This window comes from Littorina saxatilis, linkage group LG5 (genome assembly GCF_037325665.1).
Source record: "Littorina saxatilis isolate snail1 linkage group LG5, US_GU_Lsax_2.0, whole genome shotgun sequence".
NCBI classification, from domain to species: Eukaryota; Metazoa; Mollusca; class Gastropoda; order Littorinimorpha; family Littorinidae; genus Littorina; species Littorina saxatilis.
Genome location: NC_090249.1, coordinates 8,958,128 through 8,985,029, shown reverse-complemented (window position 1 = coordinate 8,985,029; position 26,902 = coordinate 8,958,128). Strand labels below are relative to the sequence as shown.

At 43.2% G+C, this 26,902-nt stretch overlaps 1 protein-coding gene across 2 annotated transcripts in view; it reads right to left on the bottom strand.

The window, feature by feature from the left end:
• LOC138966255 (cytokine receptor-like factor 1) overlaps positions 1 to 26,902 on the bottom strand; it is a 104,145-nt gene that overhangs the window by 11,805 nt on the left and 65,438 nt on the right. For both annotated transcript variants that reach the window (XM_070338396.1, XM_070338397.1), the window contains exon 2: positions 2,247 to 2,844. In XM_070338396.1, coding sequence (XP_070194497.1) covers positions 2,247 to 2,358 — 112 coding nt within the window. In that variant the 5' untranslated portion in view covers positions 2,359 to 2,844. The remainder of the gene's footprint in view (positions 1 to 2,246; positions 2,845 to 26,902) is intronic.

Sequence of the window (26,902 nt, the reverse complement as noted above, 5' to 3'; positions counted from 1 at the left end):
ACATAAGCTATAGTTATGGGCTTATAACTTATATTGAATTAACGTAGCCTAAACAATTTATGTTGTAGTCCAGATTACTGCAGAGTCCTGATCATCGCCGATGAAGGTGCATTTAAGATGCTTTCCCACTCTACAGCATTTTCCCATTTTCCCATTATTTAACTTAAGCTACAAATTAATTATGACTTTTTCCAGGCCTGTCGTGAGTTGCACAGAGGAAAGAGCTTGCGAACGTTCGCTACGATAACATGCTAAGCCATAAACCAAAGGCTCTTCCAGTCCTCTTTATGGGTTTTGTTTTGCATATTATTAGTATTATATATGGAGAGAGAGAGAGAATGCAAAATAAGACAGAAAAAGAGTTGTCTGTCTTTTAGTTTTAACTTTAAGTGTTATGGTTAATTTTGTTTGTCCATCGCTATGTCATCACAACCGACCATAAGATTAAGCACAGTCATCGTAACAAAGGCTCTTCCAGTCCCCTTTATGTTTTTTTGCAAATACTAGATCTGTAGTAGTTAGGTAATAGCCCCCCAAAATTGTTTTTTGTATTCTCTTTTGTTGAAAATGAAATGACAAGCATCAAGTTTGTCCATCGCCTAATCATCACAACCGACTCAAAAAGTGCCATGATCATGGTAATTTGAAGTTTGTGAGCTCTTTTGTGTGTGTTTTTATGTAAAAGGAATTACATATCCTTGATTTTAACTGACAGAAGTGTTCTTTTGTCATTTATTTCGTAAACACATCAAACGGAAATGTGATGTTTATGTCGGTTGTGATGTTGGACATAACATCATGTATAAAAAATAAATAATGTAAGTTGGTTTTGGAATTGTTTGCGTGTAATTCACTGGTGTTGTACTTTCTTTTGATTTATAAAAGGTATTTGGATTGCAGAAGTTTCATTTATGGAGGTAAATCAATCAAATGGTATGTCCAGCATCACGACCAACATCTGTCAGATTGTTAACAAAATATGCTTATTCTACAGAATCCGCTGACCAAACTATCTTTTCCTATTTTATTTTATGTAATGAAAATATGAAACATTCAGCATAAAAATGCACTTGTGTCAAAAAATATTTTTAGATTTTTGATTTTTCTACTCTTTTTGCCACGACCTTTTGTCACAACATCATATATGTAAATATTGTGCAGCAAAGGGGAAGCTACCCACGGGAAAATAATCATCGAATATCCTGTTATTAACCGATGAGCGCTGGTATGCATATTCGGTGCGGATACATGATTTGTCCCCAAGTGGATTAGCGGCTCGCAAACGAAGATTCGTCCAAATGATGGTTAAAAACAACCTGCAGCGGATGGAAGCTGAAAACTAAAGGCACATAATAGTTCAAACAATCATTCAACTGTATTTATTTGACCTTACACAGACTGTAGGAAGAGGCAAACCGTCTTGAACAATATTTTTCCCCAGGAAGCGACTCCAAGAACACAGAAGACTCGAAGGTGATCAGTGACATACCTTCATAGTCTTTCTGTGATAGTAGTAGTCCAGTGGACGATACCTTCCGCCTGTGATCTGAGTCGGCCATTTTTTTTCTATCTCCGTGGTGCTGGAAACCGAGTCACGTGAGTTGATCGTCCGCGCTCATTGGCTGACTACCAAAACGAGTTTTCAGATCTTAGAGCATGCTCACCCAAAACACGATGCGAAAACACGAAACAGTGTTTTCTGAAACGCGTTTTGGGGGATGTTTTGAAAGAAAACACTGTTTTGTCTTTGTTTTGAAAGAAAACACTGTTTTGTGTTGTGCGTCTGACATGGTCTTAACACTCTGATTACCTTTGCCTTTGGAGAAACAAGAATGAGTTTGGGCTATACAAATAGCCCTATTAAAACTGCTATTTGAACACTATGGTTTTCAAAAGCGTACAAGGACACAACAGCAGCCAGACCCTATCACAAACAGCTCTCTACATCGGACAGATGTGAGCTCTCTCACTGACGCACGAGAAACGTAGAGCTACTATAAATAGCTCACACTCAAGGCTGAGAGACAACTCTTGTCAATGCAGAGCAGCTGCAGTGAACTATTATTGCATCTCACTGTTACATGTGTTTCAAACCATACTTTGCCACAGTGAAAAAAAGAATCATGTGATAACAACCATTTGAAATTGTCTCTTTTACACACAAACACACACACACACACATGCATGCACGCACGCACGCTCACACACACACAAATAAAAACACAGAGTAACTTGAAAAGACTGACCTCCAAGGCGGCCATTGTACATTGCATTGGCTGATCCCAGACACAGGAGCAGGAAGATGTGTAACAGCCACAAGATGAAAGGTAATCCTCTGTTGTCACTCACTCTCCCCATTGTTAGCCTCTTCGCTGATACTCAACAGATTATTTGCACACCGCAGTCACAAATCAAGGGCTTTTCCCAGTTCAGCTACTGTTTTGGGATATTTCAAAAGACTAAGGGAAATCACTGCCAAAGCTTTTCTATTTGCTTCCTTTTGTGCATGCACTTACGTTTGAGACCAGAAGAATACTTGTCACGTGCCACGGTGTCTCCTGTGGTATAAATATAAATGCCCAGTCTCACTGGTTCCAAAACAGACAATAGAGAGTTTCTGAACACCTTGTGACCCATTCATGTTAAAACCACAGAACATTTAGACAGAAACCGTCTTCTCAGTGCCTGAGACAAAGTGTGAACATCTGCAGGGAGCTGTATGGATGCAGTCTACCCCATGGGGCAATGTTCTGCCTTGAGAGAAGTTGACCAGCACCATGCAGATGTACTAGTAGTGTTGTTCCACACTGACCCTGTGTCCTCTTGCACCAATTTCTTAATGTTCTGGAACAAAGAGGCAAAAAAGGGCATTAAATTCACCGTAAAATCAACCACACAAAAAGTACATGCTCACTGCAACCTTCTTGAAGGAACAAGTCTGCCGTATGAATAACAAGAAAAGTAAATGCTCATACAACTCAGGTTCGTTGTACGTAATATGAATCGGAAACAAATTTTCTAACGGTACAGATAGATGGTGTGGAAGGAGGAGGCACGGTAGTGAAGTAGTGGTGGTTGCTAGGTGAATGTCGTCACCTAGTAGAAGTACCCTAGGTAAGGAGAACACCATGTGGGTGCCTCAGTCTTTGGCGGACACGAGCTCATTGGCACAGACCGAAGCTTTCCGACTGGGTACAACAACTCGGAAAAAACCCATGATTGCTGGTTCTGGTTTCTCTTTAATTCCTGCAGAGAAGGCCGTGTGGCCAAACTACAAGTACAATGTAGTTTATACATCATACTGTCTCAATAGTATGACAGAGCACCAGTCCAAAATACACATGTATAACTGACATAGAAATGAATGTGAGCAAAGCTACCAATAAGAAGTGAACTAACAAGACTGATCAAGACTAGCATTGCATCTCATTGGTCAAGGCAAGTAAAAAAATCACAATCTTAAACACATACACTTTTCAAAAAAAGGTTAAGGATCGGTTGAAAAAACGGATCTAATTATAAAAAATTGCCAAAAAATTAAACATCGACATAATAATTAAAAGATTAATGTGTTTGAATTAACAAATGAACAATGAGTCTTGACCTAGAATTTTGTTTGGCAGGCAGAGTTATACTGTTCAAAAAAAGAAACGCATAGTTGCTACTTGCCAAATTTGTTTTATTTTTCGAAAAAATTAACAGAAAATCCAATATTTAGATTATTTGTTTGAAATTTGGTATGGACACAGTTGAATGCACACACAGTTCATTTGCATCTTCAAATCAATCAGTCAATCAATACGATTGGGTGCCGAGGCTGTCAAGTCAGTAGGGGGTGTGACTGCCTTGAGCAGCAACAACTGCCCGGCACCTTCTGGGCATGGACTGGATCAGATGCCGGATATCCTGCTGTGGGATGGTGTCCCACTCCTCCTGAAGTGCCTGCAATAGATCGCGGTGATTTGCCGGCGCTTCTTCTCGCCTGCGCACACGTCTGTCCAATTCATCCCAGAGGTGTTCTATCGGGTTTATGTCTGGCGACATGGATGGCCAGGGAAGCACCTGGACATGGTGGTCGGTGAGGAACTGGGTGGTGAGTCGTGCTGTGTGCGGGCGAGCGTTGTCCTGCTGGAATATGGCATCCTGGTCAGCCAGAAGAGGAAGGGCGTGTGGGCACAGAATTTCCTCCACGTATCGCTGGGCAGTTATGCGCTCTTGGACGTGCACCAGGGTGCTCCTTCCAGCGGTATTGATCGCCCCCCACACCATGACGCCTCCACCACCATGAACGGGTGCCTCATCCACACAGTTGGGCGCGTAACGTTCGTTTACTCTCCGGTAGACCCTCCTCCGACCATCATGTCGCTGGAGCAGGAAGTAGGACTCGTCGCTGAACCACACGTGTCTCCAGTGATTCCGGACGGTCCAGCGAAGGTGCTGGTTGCCCCACTGCACTCGGTTCTGGCGATGGCGGCGGGTGAGGACAGCTCCTCTGTGAGGTCTGCGAGCTCTCAAACCAGCTTCATGCAGGCGGTTCCGCACGGTCTGGTCCGATAATCGGTGTGGCCCGGGGAGAGCCTGGACAGAAGATGAGGCCGACAGGAAACGATTCCGGAGGTGGCGGAGCCGTATGAAGCGGTCGTGAGCAGCAGTTGTCGCCCTTGGTCTTCCCGCTCGTGGCAAGTCAGCAACGGAGCCAGTGGCTTGAAACCTGACCCACAGTCTACTGATGGTGCTCTGGGACACGTGGAAGTGCCTGGCGATTGCACTTTGACTTTGGCCTGCTTGTAAACGACCCAATGCAATTTGGCGGTCTTCTCTGCTCAATCGGGCCATCTTTCGTCGCTGAATTGTCGTCTGATTTCTTTGTGGCGAACAATCCGCTTTTATGGGTTTTGGAAGACATGGTGAGAGCTCAATATTCCCCGAGTTTCACGAGATTACACTGAAGCATGACGAGTGGTCATGCCAAATGAGCAATTTTGACATTGTAGCCACTGATAACGCATGCGTCACGTGCAGAGCTCACTTGTGGCAATGGACGAAAGGTCGACGACCAGATAAACATTTTCTGCAGTTTGGTGGATATCCTTGTAGCCATATAACTAAATTAACCAAATATTACAAGCTATGCGTTTCTTTTTTTGAACAGTATATTTCCCTTTGTGGGACTTCTCAAAAGCTTCTGCATTTTGGAAGAAAAAGGGTGTTTTTTATAGCCCTATGAAATTTGTGGAACGCATGCCAGGGCAAAAGGTTGTGATGCACGTGCTACAACAGGGTCCTGGCTATGAACATTGCTCACCAGCTTATGTTTAAAGGTTGACACGCTGACACAATTATGCACAGTGGCAACATGCCCCCACGAAGAAAACTAAGCGATTTGGATAGAGGAAGGACAATAGGATGGCTACAAGACGGTGTTGCTGCCAGGCAAGTGGTCCAGAGGCTTGCAGTGGCTCCCTCTGTCATCATCAGACTAAAACAGAGATTCCACGCAACTGGAAGAGTGCAGGAGCGACAACGTTCTGGTCGGCCCAGAGTCACCACACAAAGAGAGGATCGCTTCATTCAGAGGCAGGCCATGCAACAAAGAATGGCTACGGCAAACAACATTAGGCAACGCCTACAAGCTACCACCAACACTGTTGTTAGTGGTCAGACGATCCGAAACCGCTTACACAACTTTGGCTTGCGTGCAAGGCGTCCAGTCCGAGGAACAACCCTGACTGCTAATCACCGAGCAGCTCGCCGAGGCTGGTGCACTCAACATGTAAGGTGGCAACGTCAGCGGTGCATGGGCTCAGGTGTTGTTTACAGATAGTCCCGCTTTTGCTTGGAACCTGCTGATTGTCGCATCCGAGTATGGAGGCGTCGCGGAGAGCGCTTCGCAGAAGGCGCTGTTCTGGAACGACAGCGTTTTGGCGGAGGCTCTGTGATGGTCTGGGGAGGGATCAGCACACGTCTAAAGACACCTCTGTACCATGTAGTGGGCAACTTGACCGGTGTCCGCTACCAGAATGAGATCCTGCAACCCCTGGTCGTTCCAGCCCTCCAAGCGATCGGCCCTCGTGCGATTCTTCAGGATGACAACGCACCTCCCCATCGCTCTGCAGCTGTAAACACCTTCATCCAGCAGGTCAGGGTCAACAGGATGCTGTGGCCAGCCAACAGCCCGGACCTGAACCCCATAGAGCACATGTGGGACGAGCTTTGTCGTCGGGTACAGCAACATCACCCTCCTCCTGCCAATCTGGGTCAACTGCTGCAATTGCTCCAGCAGGAGTGGAATGGAGTTCCCAGAGCATTCATATGCAACCTGATCCACTCCATGCACCAACGATGTGTTGAATGCCTGGCACACAACGGAGGGCACACGCGTTATTGACACTGATTCACATTGTTGTGAATTCCATTTTCGAGGGTTGTCACGTTTGACACACTCTAGCTAAATTGTCGCTGCCGCATTCGATCTTTGCTTTGTGTGTCATTACTCCTTGGTTGTTCAATTATATAATTTTAAAAAAAAGAAAGAATTCGGTCTTGTCTGTTTTGTGTGGCGTGCTTGTTAAAAAGTGATCCTTAACTTTTTTTGAAGAGTGTACAGCTGAACAGGCTAACAGAAAGAGGAAAGCAACATTCTAACACCTTCTTAATGAGGCATTGATCTCAACAGCACAAGAACATAATTACTCCGGGGAGGCTTCCCAGGCTGGGTCATAAAGTTGGGCAACTCTCTCTCTCTCTCTCTCTCTCTCTCTCTCTCTCTCTCTGTCTCTCTCTCTCTCTCTCTCTCTCCGTGAATGTTAGTGTAAATATGAGATTAAAGTAGTCCCTCTCTGGGCGAGGGCTGGGCGAAAAAAAGTTCGTTTGCAATGCTTATGCCATAACCCACAAAATAAAATTTGATTTGATTTAATCTCTCTGTCTCTGTCTCTCTCTCTGGTGACTTCAAAGGTATCAAACTGTGAAAGACTTGCCTGAAGTGGATGGACACAGAAATATAGATCCTTGATCAGTCATTCTTTCGTGTGTTTTAAAATCCCCCCCCCCCCCCCCCCCCTATTAAAGATAGTACACTTTAGGCGCCATTTTGGACAGTTTTATTTTACGATTTGGACCTTAAAAAATTCAAGAACATTCACTGTACTGTAACTGATTTAGAAACACCCGCAGTGATTTGCTCAAAACTGCTCCGAACTATGCCAAATAATTAAATGAATTTTAATCAGCGAAAGGTAGGACGAAAATTATGACTGGCGCAAAGAAAGTCACAATGAGAATCTGGGCTGCCTACTCAAAACACAGCCATTTTCAATTTGAGTAGCTCAGCGCTCAAACGGTTATTTTAAGGTATTCCTGGTGTGTGCTCACATAATTACAACCCCCAACCTGAACAGTATATTTTGTGGGGCAATGGGAGACATTTTTCTTGTTAGACATAATCACTTTAGTTTAAAGAGAATAGTGAAAAAGACAAAAATGCAGCAAACTCAGTGTGTTTCGGGCGGTAAATAGCGCTGTCCGTGATGGTGAGGCGGCAGTGAGTTGAAAGGAATGAACTCTTTAGCTATTCAGAGACCAGCTGACAGCATCAGCCGATGCGCAAGATAGGGGGTAACTATGCCATGTGGGTGCCTGGGGTGCAGAAGGCCGCAGAAATCAATACGAGATGGCAACAAAAAAACGCCCTCAACAACTAGCCAGCGCTGCATCCACTTCATTAGCTGGGGGTTCTTTAAAACTGACAGCCTCTCAGTGAGATCTTGAGCTGAATTTTAAAGCTTCCAGAGATTGTGCTTCGGCACACCTTTCCGAAACCATGGTCGGTAGTGTTGAATTTGTAAGGTACTAAGCTTTCGTCTGATTCTTCTAAGCGCACAGTTAATCAAATAATGTACCTATAACGTAAGTAAATACGGGCCAAAATTCACTGAACCTTAGTCGCGTGATCATCACTATAGACACGAAAAAACACGGTATCAAAAGACAGCTTTGGCCTGCACAAAAGTCAAAAGCACTCAAATCTGATATGCGTTCATGTATAGTCAGTTTACTGAGGTTCTCTGGCCCACCATCTGTTCTGACTACAACATGCACAATGATGCTGCCCTCTTGGCCGGAGTGACGGAAAGTGGTAAACTGGTGGAACGTCCCATGTAGAACCCGCATTACTGCATTACAATTATAAGAAAAAATACCCTGCTCTCTCTCTCTCTCTCTCTCTCTCTCTCTCTCTGATTGGCTTGGGCGTCGGTCATCGGTCTTTTGCCATGTTAAATTCGGAAAAGACCGACACACATGGGTCTCAAAACGTCAGTTGACCAATAGACATGCAGCAGAGTCAGTCAGCTCGTCTTATTTTGGCGAAAAAAGAAAAACAATGCAACCAACATCATTGGATGGGGGACATTCAGTTTGTTTTCTTAGTCCCGTGGCAGAAGGAAAGTTTTTTTTCTTGACTGATTGATTTGCAAAATGACTGATTGATTCATGGCTGAGTCAGTCAATGGACCTCTAGTGGACAAAACCCAACCTCTCTCTCTCTCTCTCTCTCTCTCTCTCTCTCTCTCTCTCTCTCTCTCTCTCTCTCTCTCTCTCTCTCTCTCTCTCTCTCTCTCTTTAAAAGAAAGATTTAAATTAAATGAAGGCGTGCTCCTTCACAAAATACTTTCCGTGCACCACGAACTTTCGTTGCAAACATTAAAGTCAAACCAAACCGAAAGTTTAACGTCCCAATTCCAAGGATAGATCTCTTCAAGTCAAGCTTAGCCTATTCTGGTAGCGTCCTGTGGAATTCTCTCCCGGAATTTGTGAGAGTCCCAATGAGTCTCAATACTTTCAAAAAACACCTTTCATTGTATTTAATGTTAAATTACGAAAAATCACAGTGATGGAAGACTTCGTTTAGTTATATTTTCATTTGTCCAAAGCATCACTGTTCATTATATCCACACAAAAACACTCAAAGCTTTAATAACACATTTACTCATGCATGTGTATTCAGCATTGTTTTCACTACGTGTGCATGCCGATGTGGCATGCATTCACCTATTTTTTGTTGATTTTACGTTTGCTCAAACCATTTTACGGTGTAAAGCAAGAAAACGGTGTTTTATCGTGCTCCTTGTTGTGACCTGGTTTTGGTCGGAGCGTTGCAAAACTGCGTCGTTAGTTTTAGAACACGCGTGAGATTCACGTGCTCTTTTCCGTGTCTTGGTTTTGGGGTGAGCCCTGCGAAACTGCGTTGTAAGTTTTAGAATACGTGTGACTCACGTGTTTTTGACTCACATGCGAAGCAAAAGTGAGTCTATGTACTCACCCGAGTCGTCCGTCCGTCCGTCCGAAAAAATTTAACGTTGGATATTTCTTGGACACTATTAAGTCTATCAACACCTGATGTGGCCTGATGGTGTATGGTTACAAGATCTCAAAAAACATGTGCGGCAACTTGACCTCACTTCAAGTTCACGGTCACAGGGGCCGTAATTGTTGTCTTAAAAACGACCATTTTTCACATTTTCGCATTTTTTTCTGAAGTTATCGAGAATGGCAACCTTAGCTATGTATGCTATACAGGGCAATGTAAGCCCTATCTTTGGACACCAGTTTGGTTGACCTTGCTTCAAGGTCAAGGTCGCAAGGGTCCTTTAAAGTTGGATTGTATACATATTTTGAAGTGACCTTGACCCTGAACTATGGAAGATAACTGTTTCAAACTTAAAAATTATGTGGGGCACATGTTATGCTTTCATCATGAGACACATTTGGTCACATATGATCAAGGTCAAGGTCACTTTGACCCTTATGAAATGGGACCAAAATAAGGTAGTGAACCACTAAAAGTGACCATATCTCATGGTAGAAAGAGCCAATAAGCACCATTGTACTTCCTATGTCTTGAATTAACAGGTTTGTGTTGCATGACCTTGGATGACCTTGACCTTGGGTCAAGGTCACATGTATTTTGGTAGGAAAAATGTGTAAAGCAGTTCTTAGTGTATGATATTGCTTGGTTTAGTTATTTGACCTTGACCCTGAAGGTCAAGGTCATGTAAAGGTCAAGGTCAAGCATGTGAGTCGTATGGGCTTTGCTCTTCTTGTTAGTTTTTAATGTCAGCTAGTTCCTTGATCTTCTTTCTGTAAAATATACCGTTTTAAGTTTTGAGCATGCACGAAGTGCGTGATCGGTTACTGATTGGTTGTAAAATAGTAGTCTCACCCGATTCTGTCTTAGGAATGTTGTTGGTTGGTCAATATGGTGACCTTTGACTTTTGAATAACTATTCCATGTTAGGTTTTTGTTTCCATAAATACCACTGTTTGACTTCCTCTCTTCAGTCGATCTGAGGGTTTTATGGAAGCGTTTGGATGTTTTATGTAACTTATCAAAGTTAGCAAGTGAGCTGATGGAGTTCTTCTTGTAATGTCTTAAAGTCAACGTGAACAATTTGGATATTGTCAACGTGAACGTGTTTTGGATACAGTTTTATTGAAACTTGTGAATTGTTTTGTGCCCTTCGTTGAGAGGCTACAGTTTTGGTACTGCTCCATGGTCAACCCACACAGCGCACAAGGTAATTTTGTTGTTACTTGTTTGTGTTGTATTTTGGTCGCCATTTTGTAATGACTTTGTGAGTTGTTTACGTATAACGTGAGTTGGAAGTCTGACTTGTAGTGTTTCTTTATTGTGTGTTCAACTGTTCTAGTTTTGTGAAACGTACAGCAATGATTTGTAGACGCTAGAAAGTCGCTAATGTTTGTAATGATAACTTGTGTTTTCTGTGGTTAACGAAGTTCGAAGTGAAACGTTTTCTCTGACTTATCCTAGCCTTACGTTAAAGGAATTTAGGTAAAAGAGCTTGCGGTCTGTGGTGATCGTTTGTAAACGAGCTTATTTCTAATAACGCTATTGGGGGAAATTGGATGAGTAAATATCTTGTTTGTGACTTTGATTAACGCAGGAACGTTGTCGTTTAGAGACTTTTTAGTATGACAGTTTGCTATTGTATTCGTGGCCTGATGAGTCAACATTTTGTATTTTCCTTAAAGTAGCCATTTTGGATTTAAACGTGTTCATGCTAAGTTTCTCGAGTATTCTTAGTGTTTATTGTATTTAACGTAAGGAACGTAATCCTTTCTTACTGTTAAAGGATTAACCAACGAGTGTTTGGTATTGTAACTTTCTTGTCTGTTTGTCTTCGCCTGTTTTGTGATTGTTTATTTTTCCCGTTTTTGTTTCTTGCGTTTTGTTTATGCATTTTTGATATCTTTGCCATGTCTAATACTTTGTTTTCTTTTCTCTTTTTCTTTCTGTTTAGTTTTTTACCGCAATATGCAATACTGAATTACGCAATACGTAGTACTGTAATCAATATACAATACTGATCAGATGCAAAGTAATAAACCAGTATTTTTGCGCGTTATCGCTTGTAACTTGTGTTTGTCATTTCGTATGAACAATTTGTAGTACCAGCCTCGCACACGAAGGCGCGCATACTACGTTACATATATTTGTGTATAATATGTAATATGTAAATATTCATATGTTGTTGTTTTTCTCTACCTTTTGTTCTACGTGAATATCCATGTAAATATGTGATTAGATTAGTCCCCTCTCTGGGCGAGGGCTGGTTGAAAAAAAGCTCGTTGTATTGCTTATGCCACAACCCTCGAAAAATATAATTTGATTTGATTTGATTTACTCGAACCTCAGAACCTAAGTAGTCAGAACCTCAGTAAACTATGAACGCATACGTCCTTGGTCCTTTACTTTCTACCTATATTAATGACCTACCATTATTTGTTAAATGTATGTGTGAACTATTTGCAGATGATACTACAATTCATTCTAGTCACAAAGATCTAAGTGAACTAGCAAGAGTCCTCCAAGAAAACATTGATCGATTGCTGGAATGATCAGACTAAACCATATGTCACTGAACCCAAATAAAACTACAGTAAATGCATGCTTCTAACCACTAGACAAAAATGACAAAATCTATCATCCAGATTTCCGAAACTGCAAATACAAAATCAAGATGTAACTGAAGTTGATAACCATAAAGTTTTGGGAATAACCATTGATAATAACCTGTCTTGGTCAAAACATGTAGATACACTTTGTAAAATCACTTCTAAAAAATATATCAGTTTTCAAAAATTAAGTGTCAACCTCCCCCTCCACCCCCCCCCCCCCCCCCCCCCGTGCATTTTTCTAATTGTTTGTTTGTTTGTTTATTTGTTGCTTAACGTCCAGCCGACTACGCAGAGCCATATCAGGACGAGGAAGGGGGGGATGAAGGGGGCCACTTGTCAAGCGATTCCTGTTTACAAATGCACTAACCCATTACTTGTGTCCCAGCAGGCTTTAGTAAAACTAAATTAATACCTACTGGAAGATTACCAGTTTCCAGTATGTTAAAATAGGCTTAACCTATCTACTGCTGGACTTACATCAGAACACTAACAGATTAAACTATACATGAATCGCGAGACAAGCGGCAAGAGAAGAGATTTTTGGAAAAAATACAGGTGAATGAGCAAGAAGGCAGAAAAAAGAAAAGAATTCATGAAGAAAAAGAGAGCATGACAGGAAAGAGGAACCAAAAATCTACCTAACAGCAAACTAGAAAGCTCCTGCGGTTCCAAAAACAGGAGGGGCCTTTAATTTCATAACCGCAGTGCCCCACTGCGGGAGCATTTTTCTAAGGACTTGGTGTTCGGTTTCAACCTAGTTTACATACTCTTAACCCAACATAAAATCATCTGAGACACTTGCAATATGCTGAACATTCTCCGCAGTAACTTAGCAGACACTACAGTCGAGGCACGGTAGAATGATTCCCCGAAAAGTTAATGTACCATAACACACTCACAACTAAATTGTTGCTGTATACCGTGCTTTAATCTAAACACACAAAGTTCTCCCAGGGCGCTAGTTTTCAGCGAGCTCTGCATGGTTCTTGAAAGGTTCGCTGCCACATAAAAATGAAATGACCTTCCTCTACACTTCAAACTAGCTGACAGACAGAACAAACACAAAATGGAACAATTTACTTCAACTGCTAAGTAAACTTAATGGCTAAAACATAGGTAAAAATATGTGTGTGTGTGTGTGTGTGTGTGTGTGTGTGTGTGTGTGTGTGTGTGTGTGTGTGTGTGTGTGTGTGTGTGTGTGTGTGTGTGTGTGTGTGAACAGCATTTCTCAAAAACGACAGAATGAATGTCCACGAGCTTTCCAATTGAGCGTGGCTGTCGTCAGGGAGATCCAATATCACCTTATTTGTTTATTTTGTGTACAGAATTGTTAGCATGTGGGATAAGGGAGAACGGTCAGATTAAAGAAATAGAAATATCAGAAAATACTGAGTGTAAAGTAAGTCAGTTTGCAGATGACACTTATTTTTTGCTTGATGGAAACATTGTTTTATGAGTTAGAATTGTTTAAGAATTTATCCGGGTTAAAACTCAATTATGATAAAACATGTAACGTTTGGCTTGGGGGAAAAAGAAATAGCAAAGTAGTGTTTCTCACACATCTGAACATGTGTTGGAATCCTAACAAATTTAAAATACTGGGGCTCTGGTTTAACAACGATTTGTCAAGTATGGCAGAGATGAACATAAGTGATAAGTTTAATGAAGCAAAAAAGTTATTTAATACATGGGCAAAACGGTCAACTACACCGATAGGAAGAGTAGCAGTCCTGAAATCACTTGTACTGTCCAAACTTGTTTATTTGTGGATCAAGCTTCCAAACCCACCAGATACAATTGTCCAACAAATACAACAAATGTGCTTTGAATTTGTATGGGATAAAAAGAGACAAAATAAAAAGAACAATGGCTATCCACAAGATAGAAGAAGGACGTACAGTATAAATATTCCGTCCATTAAGGCTTATATTCATTCCTTAAAACTAAATTGGATGAAGAAAGTTCTGAACACAACATACAATCCAAAATGGAAAGAAATATTATTGATAAGATGCCCTAAATTAGCACTGGTGTCAAAGTTTGCAGGGAAATTATTTAACGACTGTACAGTAAACTTGTTTTGGAAAAATGTATTTGAAGCTTATGAAGAAGTTTATTTTAAAACAGAGATCACTACATCTGAAGAACTGTTGATAGAACCACTTTTCCTCAATACCAAATTCAAGATTAATAACAAAGCGTTTCATTTTGTGGATTGGACTGAAAATGGTATATTGTACGTAAAAGATTTATTAAAGGAGAATGGAAAGTTTTAATGAGTTTAAAGAAATATTGCAAGTTGAGACAACTTTTCTGGGATATTACGGTTGTATAAGCACAATCAAGAGTTATATGCGGAAAAAAAATATTGTTATTGAATCAAAAAAATCAATGGACATTAACAAAGCACTTTCTCTTTTGATATCTGGTGGAAAAGGAGCAAACATATTTTATGAATGTCTTGTTAGAAAAACTGATCTGGGAAAGGCTGAACTTCTTTAACCCAGTGTGGGACTTTCAGCGGGGCGACCACCCCCAACCCAGCGCGTCCCCGGGTGGCGGATTGGGGAACGGACTTCAGATATGAAGACCAGCCGCTTGCGGCCGCGGACCAAACTGGCGGTGTTTCCTACCAGGGTGGAGTGGGGAAGCAGGCGGCACTGCTACTCTCTTCGAAATGCTCCATCGCCCTTCGACGGGACTCATCTAATGCGACTATGGGCGCATTAAAACCCTAGCCCCGGGTGGGATCCCGGCAAATCCTCCCCCCTGTGCTCTCAGGGTAGGACGTACGGGCCATGAGCTAAGGGTAAAGCAACCCCGACAGAAACCTCGAGTGCTGAAGACGGAGGTAGTGGGCTGCACGGCGCACTCTAATAAACCATGGTACCACACATCAACGCCAACCATGACACCATCAGATAGAAGCGACACTCATGGCGCTCGCCCACTGAGGTCCCTCCGGGGTGAGGCAGCGCCGGGCTCCAAGCCTCAAAGGAGCCCAACCTCAGCTACTGGAGGTCCCTCTCGTCCGTCTTGCTGCGCCAGGGGACGGAGGAGGAATGCGACTGGTAGCACAACAACCACTTCAACATCCAAGAAGCGTCAACCTTTTATGGTGATGCATTGGAATGCAGAAGGAGTCATGAACAAGAAGACAGAGCTAGAACATATCTTGCATGAAAGGAGCATCAACGTCTGCTGCATTCAAGAAACCCACCTGCTGATGGGAAAAACCTTCAAGGTCAGAGGCTACCAGTGCTTCAGACAGGACAGAGCTGACAGACGCAAAGGCGGAGTCCTGACACTAGTTAGGAACAACATCCAAGCCTGCGAAACAGCCGTCCACATGGAGGGAGCAGAGTACCAGATGATTCGGGCCAAACTGAATGACACAGAGTTGCAGATCCTGAACTTTTACTGCCCCAACGACCGTCCACTATCCCTTGACACCATCGAAGTCCCAGACTCGAGCTTTCTCGCAGTAGGGGATTTCAACTCTCACTCCCAGAGTTGGGGTTACAGTCAGATGGATCGCCGGGGTGAAGAAGTGGAAGACTGGCAAGATGAACACCATCTCATCCTCATAAACTCCCCAAATGATACCCCAACCTTCTACTCCAGACGATGGCGCACTACCTCCACTCCAGATCTTGCTCTCTGCACCGAAGATGTCCACCGAGACGTCACCAGGGAGGTGGGAGAGCAGTTAGGAGGAAGTGACCACAGGCCAGTGTTCCTCTCCATCAACAGGAACACCATGAACTACCCTTGTCCACCCTCGCTGGAACTACAAGAAGGCTAAATGGAGTCTTTTCAGACACCGAACAAACACTCTTACCAAGGACCTCCATGTCCAAGGTAGAGACATCAGTAACGTTGTCAGAGACCTGAACGCCTGCATCCTGCAAGCAGCCCACGAGTCTATCCCACGAGGTGCTCGCAAAGAGTACAAGCCATACTGGACCAACCAGCTACAAGAACTGCAGGATGAGGTGGAATCTGCCAGACAGGCAGCAGAAAGTAGCCCATCAGATGAGAACCACCTACGGCTCCAGCAGACAAAGGCTGAATTTCTCAAGGCAAAGATCCAGGCCAGACGCAAAAGCTGGAGAGAAAAAACCGCTGCGCTGAATCTTGAGAGAGACGGAACGAAGCTGTGGAGAGTCGTAGGACAGCTCAATGATGAAGAAAACAGAAGCCAGAATGTGACACTGGAAGAGAACGGAGAGATGCTGACAGGGAGACGAGCAGCTAACCGTCTTGCTGACAACTATGCAGACGAGAGCAATGTACCTGTCAGTCCTGTCCAACAAAGAGAAGCAAGAAGAGAACAGAGAGAGCGGCCACAACACCACACAGATGTGGAACCCATGAAGCAACCCCTCACTCTTCATGAGCTACAAATTGCCTTGAGGAAACTAAAAACCAGGAAATCCCCAGGGCCAGATGGGATCACGAACGAGATGCTGAAGCACCTAGGCAACACAGCTGTCCTGAAACTACTGGAGGTCTTCAATCTCAGCTGGGACACAGGCAAACTGGCACAAGTTTGGCGAGAGGCCATCATGATTCCTATCCATAAGAAAGGAAAGGACAAGAAGAAGCCTGCTAGTTACAGACCAATCAGCTTGACCAGCTGCACTGTGAAGACCCTAGAGAGGATGGTCAACCAGCGCCTGCTTTGGTATCTAGAGACTGAGAACATCCTGGCTCCTGAACAGGCAGGCTTCAGACAGTTTCACAGCACAGAAGACCAGGCAACCTATCTCTCCCAAGAAATAGAAGATGCATTCCAGGAACAGAAGGTCCTCTTCGCCACCTGGATTGATCTACAGAAAGCCTTTGACAAGGTCTGGACTGATGGTCTCCTCGTGAAACTGCAGAGATGTGGAATCGCAAGCAACATGCTGCGATGGATCAGATCCTATCTCCACAACCGCAGAGCAAGAATCTCAGTCAACGGTCGAGTCGGCAAGAAAATACTACTGCGACATGGTGTCCCACAAGGAGGAGTCCTCTCTCCTACACTCTTCTTGGTCTTCATCAACGACCTTGTACAAATTCTTCCCAAAGGTATCCACGCTGCATTATATGCTGATGATTTGGTGATGTGGTGCAAGGAGGAATACGCCACAACTGCCACTTACAGGATGCAACTGGCTGCTGACCGGTTGGCGGCATGGGCAGATGAATGGTGTGTTGCCATCAACAAGGAAAAGTCCTCCACAACACTCTTCACCCTATCCTCAAAACAAAAGACCGGAACCATCAAGCTTGGTGACACACCCCTGAGAAGTGATGACGAGGCAACATATCTTGGTGTCACTTTTGACAAGAAACAGACCTGGAAACCCCACATCCACAATGCTGAAGCAAAGGCCAGGCGCAAGCTTGCCATCATGCGGAAGCTAGCCGGAACCAGCTGGGGAGCAAACGAAGAGATACTCAAGCGAGTCTACCAGGGAGCAGTCAGGCCCCATCTTGAGTATGGCTCCACAGCTTGGTCTACAGCAGCGAAGACCCACCAGCAGACACTGGACAGGGTCCAAAACCAAGCCCTCAGGATCATTACTGGATCGATGAGATCCACACCAATAAAGGCCATGGAAGAAGTTGCTGCCATTCAACCCCTCAGTCAGAGAAGAGACGCCAAGGTCATGGTTCAGACAGAGAAATTCAAGTGCCTGCCTGCACATCCGATGAAGAAGAGGATGGATAACCTGACAAAGAACCGCCTCAAGCGCAGCAGCTTCTTACATGAAAGCAAGAGACTTGCCAGAGAGCACCAAGCCTCTGTACCTACATCAGCACTACCAATCAGCTTCTCAGATCTGCCGCAGCCATGGAATGAAGACTACAAGAATCTTCACATCTCCACCACAGTCCTCTACGTTACCTCAAGAGATTCCCAGAACGACACTGCCAGGCGCACCCTAACACTCGCCATGATTGCTGAACGGTACCCTGAAGACGCCTGGATCCACGCGTATACAGACGGTTCAGCAACAAACGCCGTGGCCAATGGAGGAGCAGGTGTACTTGTCAGATCTCCTGAGGGGCACACTTCTACAGCAGGGATACCAACAAGAAAGTACTGCTCAAACTATGCAGCAGAAGTTCAGGCCATCGTGCAAGCAGCCTCCATGATTCATGACTCGGAAAGCGAATGCCCCCAAGTTGTTTTCCTCTCCGATGCACTGTCTGCCCTGGAAGCCCTTGCAGGAAACAAACTTCCTCGTCTGATGGAGAAACTCCAGGAGCTTGCCAAGACTCGACGAGTAGTCCTGCAATGGGTTCCAGCACACTGCGGAATTCCAGGCAATGAAACAGCTGATGAGCTCGCCAAACTCGGAGCCAGGGAGGAACAACCAGACAACCCAGTCAGCTTCGCTGAAAAGAAAACCCTCGTGAAGGCAGCAATGCGACCACAATCCACGAGAGACGCATATCATCTCCTAGAACGATGGCAGCAAGTAGTGATCATGCGACTACGAACTGGTCACTGTCGCCTCAACGCCCACATGTTCAGGAAGCTGAAGCTGACCCCATCACCAACCTGTCCCTGTGGTCTGGAAGACCAGACTCCAGAACATGTCTTAATGACATGCCCCCAACTCAAACCAATTAGAGACAAAGTGTGGCCAGCATCAGTCCCCCTCCGCACCAAACTCTGTGGGAGCAGACAAGACCTGGAAGCCACGACGTCATTCGTCTCGCAGACTAAACTGATGGTGTGACGGCGAACGCAAGAAGAAGAAGAAGAAGAAGAAAAACTGATACATGTGTCCCAAAAGCATGTCAAAGTTGGGAAAACATCATTGAAACTGAAATTGATTGGAATAAAGTCTTTTACAAAACAAAGAAAATACAAGAGGTAAAACTACAATGGTTCCAAATTAAAATAAATAACAGGGTTTTAGTGACTAACGCAATATTGAAAGACATGGGGGTTGTCACAAGTAATGTATGTATTTTTTGTGAATTAGAAAAAGACACAGTTTATCATTATTTGTGGCAATGTGAACATGTCCAGGTTTTTTGGACTGAATTTGAAAAATGTCTGAAAGAAAAATGTTATAACTGTGACAGACTCAGACACCAACACTGGTATTATTGAACCATGAAAACCACATGAAAACAGACGCTGGTTTTGATTATATTTTATTAACAGCAAAGTTTTTTATTTACAAATGCAGAATAAACAAAATTCGTCCCCACAGGCAAATGTTCTTAAGAGAATTATGTAATTTGTACCAAATTGATAAATATGCTCACAATATTCTCATGAAACAGACTCAGTTTATTAAAAAATGGATTCCGTATCAACAGCTAGTAACGGTTGTACATTATTACAATAGTCAATATATTCTCTGATTTTTGGGACGTGCTCTGAAAATGTAAGAAGTAACTGAATATCACATGTGTGTTCAGCTCTGTCATTGCTGTGACTTATCAGTGACAATGCTTTTGAATGTGTCATTATAAATCTGTGCTTGCCTGAATAAAAAATTGTTGAAAAAAAAATCTGTACAGACGTTTTTACATTTAGTCAAGTTTTGACTAAATGTTTTATCATAGAGGGGGGAATCGAGACGAGGGTCGTGGTGTATGTGTGTGTGTCTCTGTGTGTGTGTAGAGCGATTCAGAGTAAACTACTGGACCGATCTTTATGAAATTTTTCATGAGAGTTCCTGAGTATGATATCCCGAGACTTTTTATTCATTTTTTTGATAAATGTCTTTGATGACGTCATATCCGGCTTTTTGTAAAAGTTGAGGCGGCACTGTCACACCCTCATTTTTCAATAAAATTGATTGAAAATTTGGCCAAGCAATCTTCGACGAAGGCCGGACTTTGGTATTGCATTTCAGCTTGGAGGCTTACAAATTAATTAATGACTTTGGTCATTAAAAATCAGAAAATTGTAATTAAAATTATTTTTTTATACAACGATTCAAAATTACGTTTATCGTATTCTTTATCATTTTCTGATTCCAAAAACATATAAATATCTTATATTCGGATTAAAAACAACCTCTGAAAATTAAAAATATAAAAATTATGATTAAAATTAAATTTCCGAAATCGATTTAAAAACAATTTCACCTTATTCCTTGTCCGTTCCTGATTCCAAAAACATATAGATATGATATTTTTGGATTAAAAACACGTTCAGAGAGTTAAAAAGAATAGAGATATAGAAAAGCGTGCTATCCTCCTCAGCGCAACCGCTACCGCGCTTTTCTGGATTGTTAATTTCACTGCCTTTGCCACGAGCGGTGGACAGACGATGCTACGAGTGTACGGTCTTGCGGAAAAAATGCAATGCATTCAGTTTCATTCTGTGAGTTCGACTGAGCTTGACTAAAGGTTGCATTTTCGCCTTACGCGACTTGTTTGTTCTCTCTCTGCATGACACACCCACACACAACAATGCCAGTGGTAATAGAGAAGCGGATATCCATCACGATGGAGGCCATAAAACATGCGACGGTCTCTGGCCGTTCCAATAGCTGTCGTTTGCTCCGAACTGACGGCACAATCAGCGCTCATCAGTGTGCTCTCTGTGAATACGCACCCGAGGCGTGTGCGCGGACTTTTGACATTGTAGTCACTGCCCACTGCGTGCATGTGTCAGTGTATGTGTGTCAGTATGAGTGTGTGTGTGTGTGTGTGTGTGTGTGTGTGTGTGTGAGAGAGAGAGTGAGACTGACAGTTAAATATGTGAGTAACAAATATATATCAAATATGTAAATAACATGGAGTTGACTAATCCTTGAATTCCATGTCCCGACTTATCTGGTCTATTTAAATGGAAATCAATCTAAGTTTTACGAAGTAAAATCACAAAATCTTTACAACTGAAATAGTCCACAATAGTTGCCGACCGAACCCTTGCTTTAGAATTCGTGTCAACTGACTGGCTTACAGTGAAAAGCATTGTTTCTAACGAATAACCTAGGACTGAATATTGCTGCTTTCAATCGAAAAAGAAAGCAGAAATGGTTGCCGTTACGCAGATTGCACAACGCTTCTGGAACCATTATTAGACCAGGCATAGCTTGTTTCAAACCTTCGGCAAAACCTCCTCTGGAATCATCCATATTCGTCTCGTGGAACTATCAGTCTCGTCAGATTAATCGCCGAGTTTGAACTCTAGCACGACGCATACAATTCGGAAACAGTTTATAAATATTCTGCCGTGAATAAAGAAAATGCGTGCATCACAAACCTGTTTAATCGTCAGTGTGACGAAGTGTGCATTGTTGCACGCTTAATTGAGCAAACGTTGCTGTGTTTACTGGCCAACACGCGGTGTAACGTCAGGCCTGGGTCAGCCACAATTACACCAGGGACTGTTGGCTGAACAAGAGCTGTTCCAGCCCATTACACGCAGTTCATAAACGTCAATAACTCCGCAAATGTTGACACGCCTGCAGTCTGTTGCAGTCAAGCAGGCAGACACCCCTCCTCTAATACTATAGAGAAAATTTGCAGAAGCAATAAAATCAGTGATAGGATGTAGTGTGTGTGTGTGCGCGCGCGTGCGTGTCACTCACACGTACCAGTCCTTCACACATTCAGAGTAAAGGGCCGAGTCCTGTATTCTACAATGTGCCCTGATACGTTTAGCCTACAAGATGAAGCACACTGTTCCAGCATTTGGTTTCAGGGAATAATGCTATCCGACTCCGAGCGTTGCTATTGAATTGATCAGAGCTGAACGTCACAACAAAACAAAAAACGTATTGCGTCTTCCGCCAGCCAGCAACTCAGCTTGGTGGTTTTTAGAACAACACTACTGAAAGCGGCATCGAAGAGTAATCACAAAGTAATCACAAAATAACGACCAGACTGAGGATGAACATCGAAGCGTCTACAGTGTTGCTGAATTTACAACGCGCAACTGATGTCGCATCGGGATCTCATTAGCGCCTGCGCGTGTCCCGTAGCCAATTTTGTGCAGTTTGCATTATGGCAATTAAATTAAAATGTCCTCAATCTCCCCAGCTCTTTGCCCGACTCGGGATTTATCTAGATTTTTAAAAATACATGCTCAAGTATGTGGAAGAAAGCGCGTTTAGATGACAGACACTGTAAGCACAACATTCAATGTTTGGCGGAAAAATAAAGTGAGTATTCAAATTATTATCATCTGTTAAGATTAACAACGATAATAAAAAAAATTGTTTTAGAGCACTTTAAAGGGAAGTTAACAGATCGTCTATACTTTACAGACGAAATGTCTCCGCTCTACACTGAGCAAATACCCAGTCTGTGTGTGCATAGTGTTTGTGCCGCCTGTTGTGAGGAACTAGTAGATGCACGTGTGTGAACGACCTGCAGACACTATTTGTATCTGCAGACAGTGTCAATTCATCGCTGAAATGATGGTCAGAGGTGCATGATTGGTCACTAACTGAATCAAAACGCGCTGCGGCTTTTTCGTTTAAGTTGCCATGCAAACAGTCGCCGATTTGGGTGTTTCAGGCCTCAACAATCAATTAATCAATGAAGCTCCCTGATTTTTTGCTTAAAAAAACAAAACCTTTTTTTTTGTTTTGTTTAACTGAACTGAAAATAGCAAACAACTTATTTTGCGCCTTCAAGTGTCAAGAATCAACCCCAACCCGCAAATTTTGAATAGAGCTGCTTGCTTGCAAAATGTAGATAGCAAACAAACTGTGACGATTCATAAAGCGGCCTTATATTATATTAGCTTCTTCTACAAACAAGTCAATCGACACTGTCCGAACGTAAGAATTGTAACTTTTACAAATAGAAATTAGAAAAGGTCATAATAGCCTGGAAATTATATTTAGTCCTACCAATTCTGAGTTCAGAGCTCTAGTCTCACAGATTTCGGCAAAAAATTAAATAAAAAAGGTGATGTTATTTGAAGCGGGTCATAAATCATGTACTACAAGAAAAAAAAGCCTGTTTTAGAGGCAAAGATCAACAGGCAAAACATTAGACGAACACAACTCGAATTCCACGAAAAGTCTAATTCAAAACAAACACAACTCGAATGTCACGAAAAGTCTTATTCAAAACAAACACAGCTCGAATGTCACGAAAAAGTTTATTAAACTCCAACTATAATCCTTTATGAGGAATAATGTCTTTGTACAGGGAACTCCTTTTCTATCCCCAAAAAACTGACGTTTGGCAGTGATGAGGAACAAAATTAATATATAGAGAAAGACAAGACAAGACAAAATCTTTATTATCGAGGGTAATAGATAAGAGAGAGAGAGAGATAAGAGAGAAAGAGAGAGAGATAAGAGAGAGAGAGATAAGAGAGATAAGAGAGAGAGAGACTGAGAGTGAGAGAGAGAGAGAGACTGAGAGTGAGAGAGAGAGACAGAGAGACTCAGAGAGAGAGAGAGAGAGAGACACTGACAGATTAATTGAATATGGGCATACAGGGGGGGGGGGGGGGTACACAAGAATCACAGGAAAAATAGAAAACATAATATATACAAACGTATGCAAAATACAGTGGTTTAATTGTTCCAAGCAATACCTCCATCAACAATCATGAAAATCAGTACTGTCTATTGTATATATATACAACCTAACTATAATACAAAAAAGTTCTACAGAGACAATTAATCCTCATTGTTAATTAACATTGACAATCTTAACTTAAATGCAAAAAATAAAAACTTTGCTAAATCTACAACTGTTTCTGTGTCTTGTTTGTTAATCATGGCAATCATACTGCCCAACTGATCACCAACACTTAAAAACTGTGCTAAATACTTTATTCTTAACTCACAATATGTTGACCCTTTGTGCCAAGGATACATGGCACTTCCCTTTATGGTTCACCAGCCCAATTCTCCCTTTTCTCTCGACACCGATTTCATACAGTCTGGAATCGATCGAGCGGAAAGAAGTCCCAACATGGGCTTCATTATGCAGCTAGTGTCTGCACTAGAAAGGGACAATTAACCTCACTCTTTAGATTGCCATTACTTTTAGACAGGGGAGCTTACTCCAGATCATCATCAGAGATGGTGTCCCTCGGCGTCCTTGTCTCGAAAACTCGGTTCTCCTGTATCCTACACTTTCCGTCCATTTCATCCTGTTTTCAAAGCCAGCCCCAGAATTACAGCATACTCTTTAGGGACCCTTGGTTGGAATATATGCATGAAATTCCTTTTTGTGAGGTTTGATGGATGGGCGGGGGAAGTGAGGGCGGCTGGCCGGAAAGCCGGGAAGCCCCCCGGGCGGAACACAGAGCCCAGCCACTCAGAGACCGTACACCGGGGGCTGTGGATCTTGGCCCGCGCTTTTACCAAATCTGCATGCAACACCAATTTTTATTTTACTTTTGCATCTTACCCTGGGGGAGGGTAGATTTCAAAGTAATTCTACCAATAAGTATTATTCTAAATGCATTGTTGCACACAAACCTAAAAACACAATTAGAGTGATCATGGGAGGAACACAGAAGAGGGGGTGGCTGTGGATCCTGAGCGTAATGGCCGGGAGGCATATAGCGGATAGAGCCCTCCCTCTCTCTCTCCTCTCTCTGTGTCTCTCTCTCTTTCTGTCTCTGTGTCTCTCTGTGTCTCTGTCTGTCTGTCTCTCTTCGACACTCATACCAGTGCCAGCTTGTAAGCGTCTAAGCGCTTGGCCATGGAGCTGTCTTGCAGGCCGGTCAACTCCGCTCATCTCTGTGCAACCCTCCGGGGCCTTCAGACCAATGGCGAATCTCCTTCAGATGATGAGCAATTTTCTACCACCGTCTCTTTGTGCTTTATGGGGCAGGGGGCGGCGGGGTGGCAGCGCGGCGAGCCAAGCTCGGAGTAAAGAGACAGGATGAAGAGAGGATCAAGCGCTTTGATTATACACTCCGCTTCTTTTTCCTCCCCGCTCTATTTGTTTGTCACTGAGCGTGCGGTCAGCGTATTTCGTTACTACCCCCGCTAAGTTTCTGCGCTGGAGTCTGTCATTGTTAGAGTCTGGTTATATTGATATGGTGGTCAACCTCTCTGAATCAATTCAGGCTTCAATCAGAAGCTGACTCTACGAATTCTTTTTTTCTGGTCACGTTCATACCATAGTATGTACTCCTCAGAATTAGGTGAGCTTCGGTTTATTGTGCACCCATGTATAGCGTTTTCTTATTACCCTTAATTCAGGTTCACTAGATAGGTCATATCTAGTGAATCTGATATGTTGAATTCTTAATCTTTTTTCTTCTGAACTTGAACATAATTTTTGGGACTTCGTACTTTCCTCGGGTTTGGCATTTATTCCTTTTTAAGGATAACCCACGAATGTCGTTTGGCATCGGCAGTCAGCGGAACAAGTCGCCGAACACTTTGCCGTCATTTGGGTAGAATTGCTGAATTTGTTTCATGACGAGGGAAAGATGACGCTAGGATCTGTCAAAAACTTCGAAAAATTGCCGAAACTTTTTCGGAAAATTTACCAAAGAAAAAACCACCTAGCAACATTCCTGCTAACCACGGGAAACAAAAGGTTAGATATTTATGCTGGATCCTTTCTTGTCACTGGTCTTGTGCTCTGTCTAGGCGGAACTACCGCTCAGCACCCAACCAGCAGACAATCAAACTGTCACGTCAGCAAGAAGCAAGGAAAACTGAGAGTGAAAATCAATACATCTTATGAGAATTGCCTGTGCGTTGCCACCCCCACCTCCTTCCCGTAAGACTAGATGGTTTTATGTAAGCCAACCAATGTCAATGATGTTCTTGGCTTTTGCAAAGTGCGTGAGTGAAAGCTTTTCCATGCAAAAAAAAAATGTCCGAAATTGTTCTCTGATGAAGTGTTTGGCTACCGGCATCTTAACACCACGGCCTCTACAACGAACACACCCACAACGCAAATTGACATCTCCCATGCATGCGCGCCATCTACATACAGGAACCGCCATGAAATCAAATGAGCTGCGGACAGGCCGGCAGCTATTCGAAGAATGTGGTGAACAAAAAAATTGTTTCTGACAGACAGAGGCGTGGTGATAGCGACAAAGCAGTTCGGAAAACGCGTACCTCCAGATTATTGATGACAGGAACAAAAGCTTTGATCAGGGACAGAAGCAGCACCTCTCTCTCTCTCTCTCTCTCTCTCTCTCTCTCTCTCTCTCTCTCTCTCTCTCTCTCTCTCTCTCTCTCTCTCTCTCTCTCTCTCTCTCTCTCTCTCTCTCTCTCTCTCTCTCTCTCTTAGCAGACACTAGTGGAGTCCTTCCTTTATTTCAACGCATTTTTAAAAGAATACCCCCTTAGCTTTTATACACCAAGATAAATCAAATTCTCAGTTGATACTACAGGATTGTTGTCTTTTGGTGTGTTTTTTTTGTGGGTAAATTGTATAACAAGAGCAAGAACAGGACGCTTTGTATGAAGCAAATAAACTTGAGCGAAGAAGCTCTAAGAACTTTCCTGCAGCATAACTTCATTTTGTCTGAGGGTCAATTCTGGAGGAAGTACTCACAGCAGAAGGAAAGGTTGGAAACCAGTCAAGAGCCGGTCGGATTTTTTAGGTTGCTGCAGAGCCGTACCACTGGCACTGTCTAGCTGGCTGCCGGCCCGCGGGCTGCAGGGAGCGATATGCAGCCCGTCCTTGTGCAGCTGGTCTTGGGAGCCTACTGATTGCCTCCCTTGGGGACAGCCTGGCGCAGCGTCAAACGATGCAGAATGTCGGTACGCGCCCGCACCACCGTCCATCGTTTACTTCACTTAACGCCACCAGCACTGGCACCAGGCCGCGGTATTTTTGGGCCAGGCGCCCCGTAATGCTGTCAACCCGTCACATACACTCAGCTCGGCGGTAATGTTACCGCCTCCAATCAGGCCACGGGGCTACACACACGCATGCAAACAACACACCAGCATCATACCACACTTACAAACTGACAGCAAGTATACGTATATTCAAACTT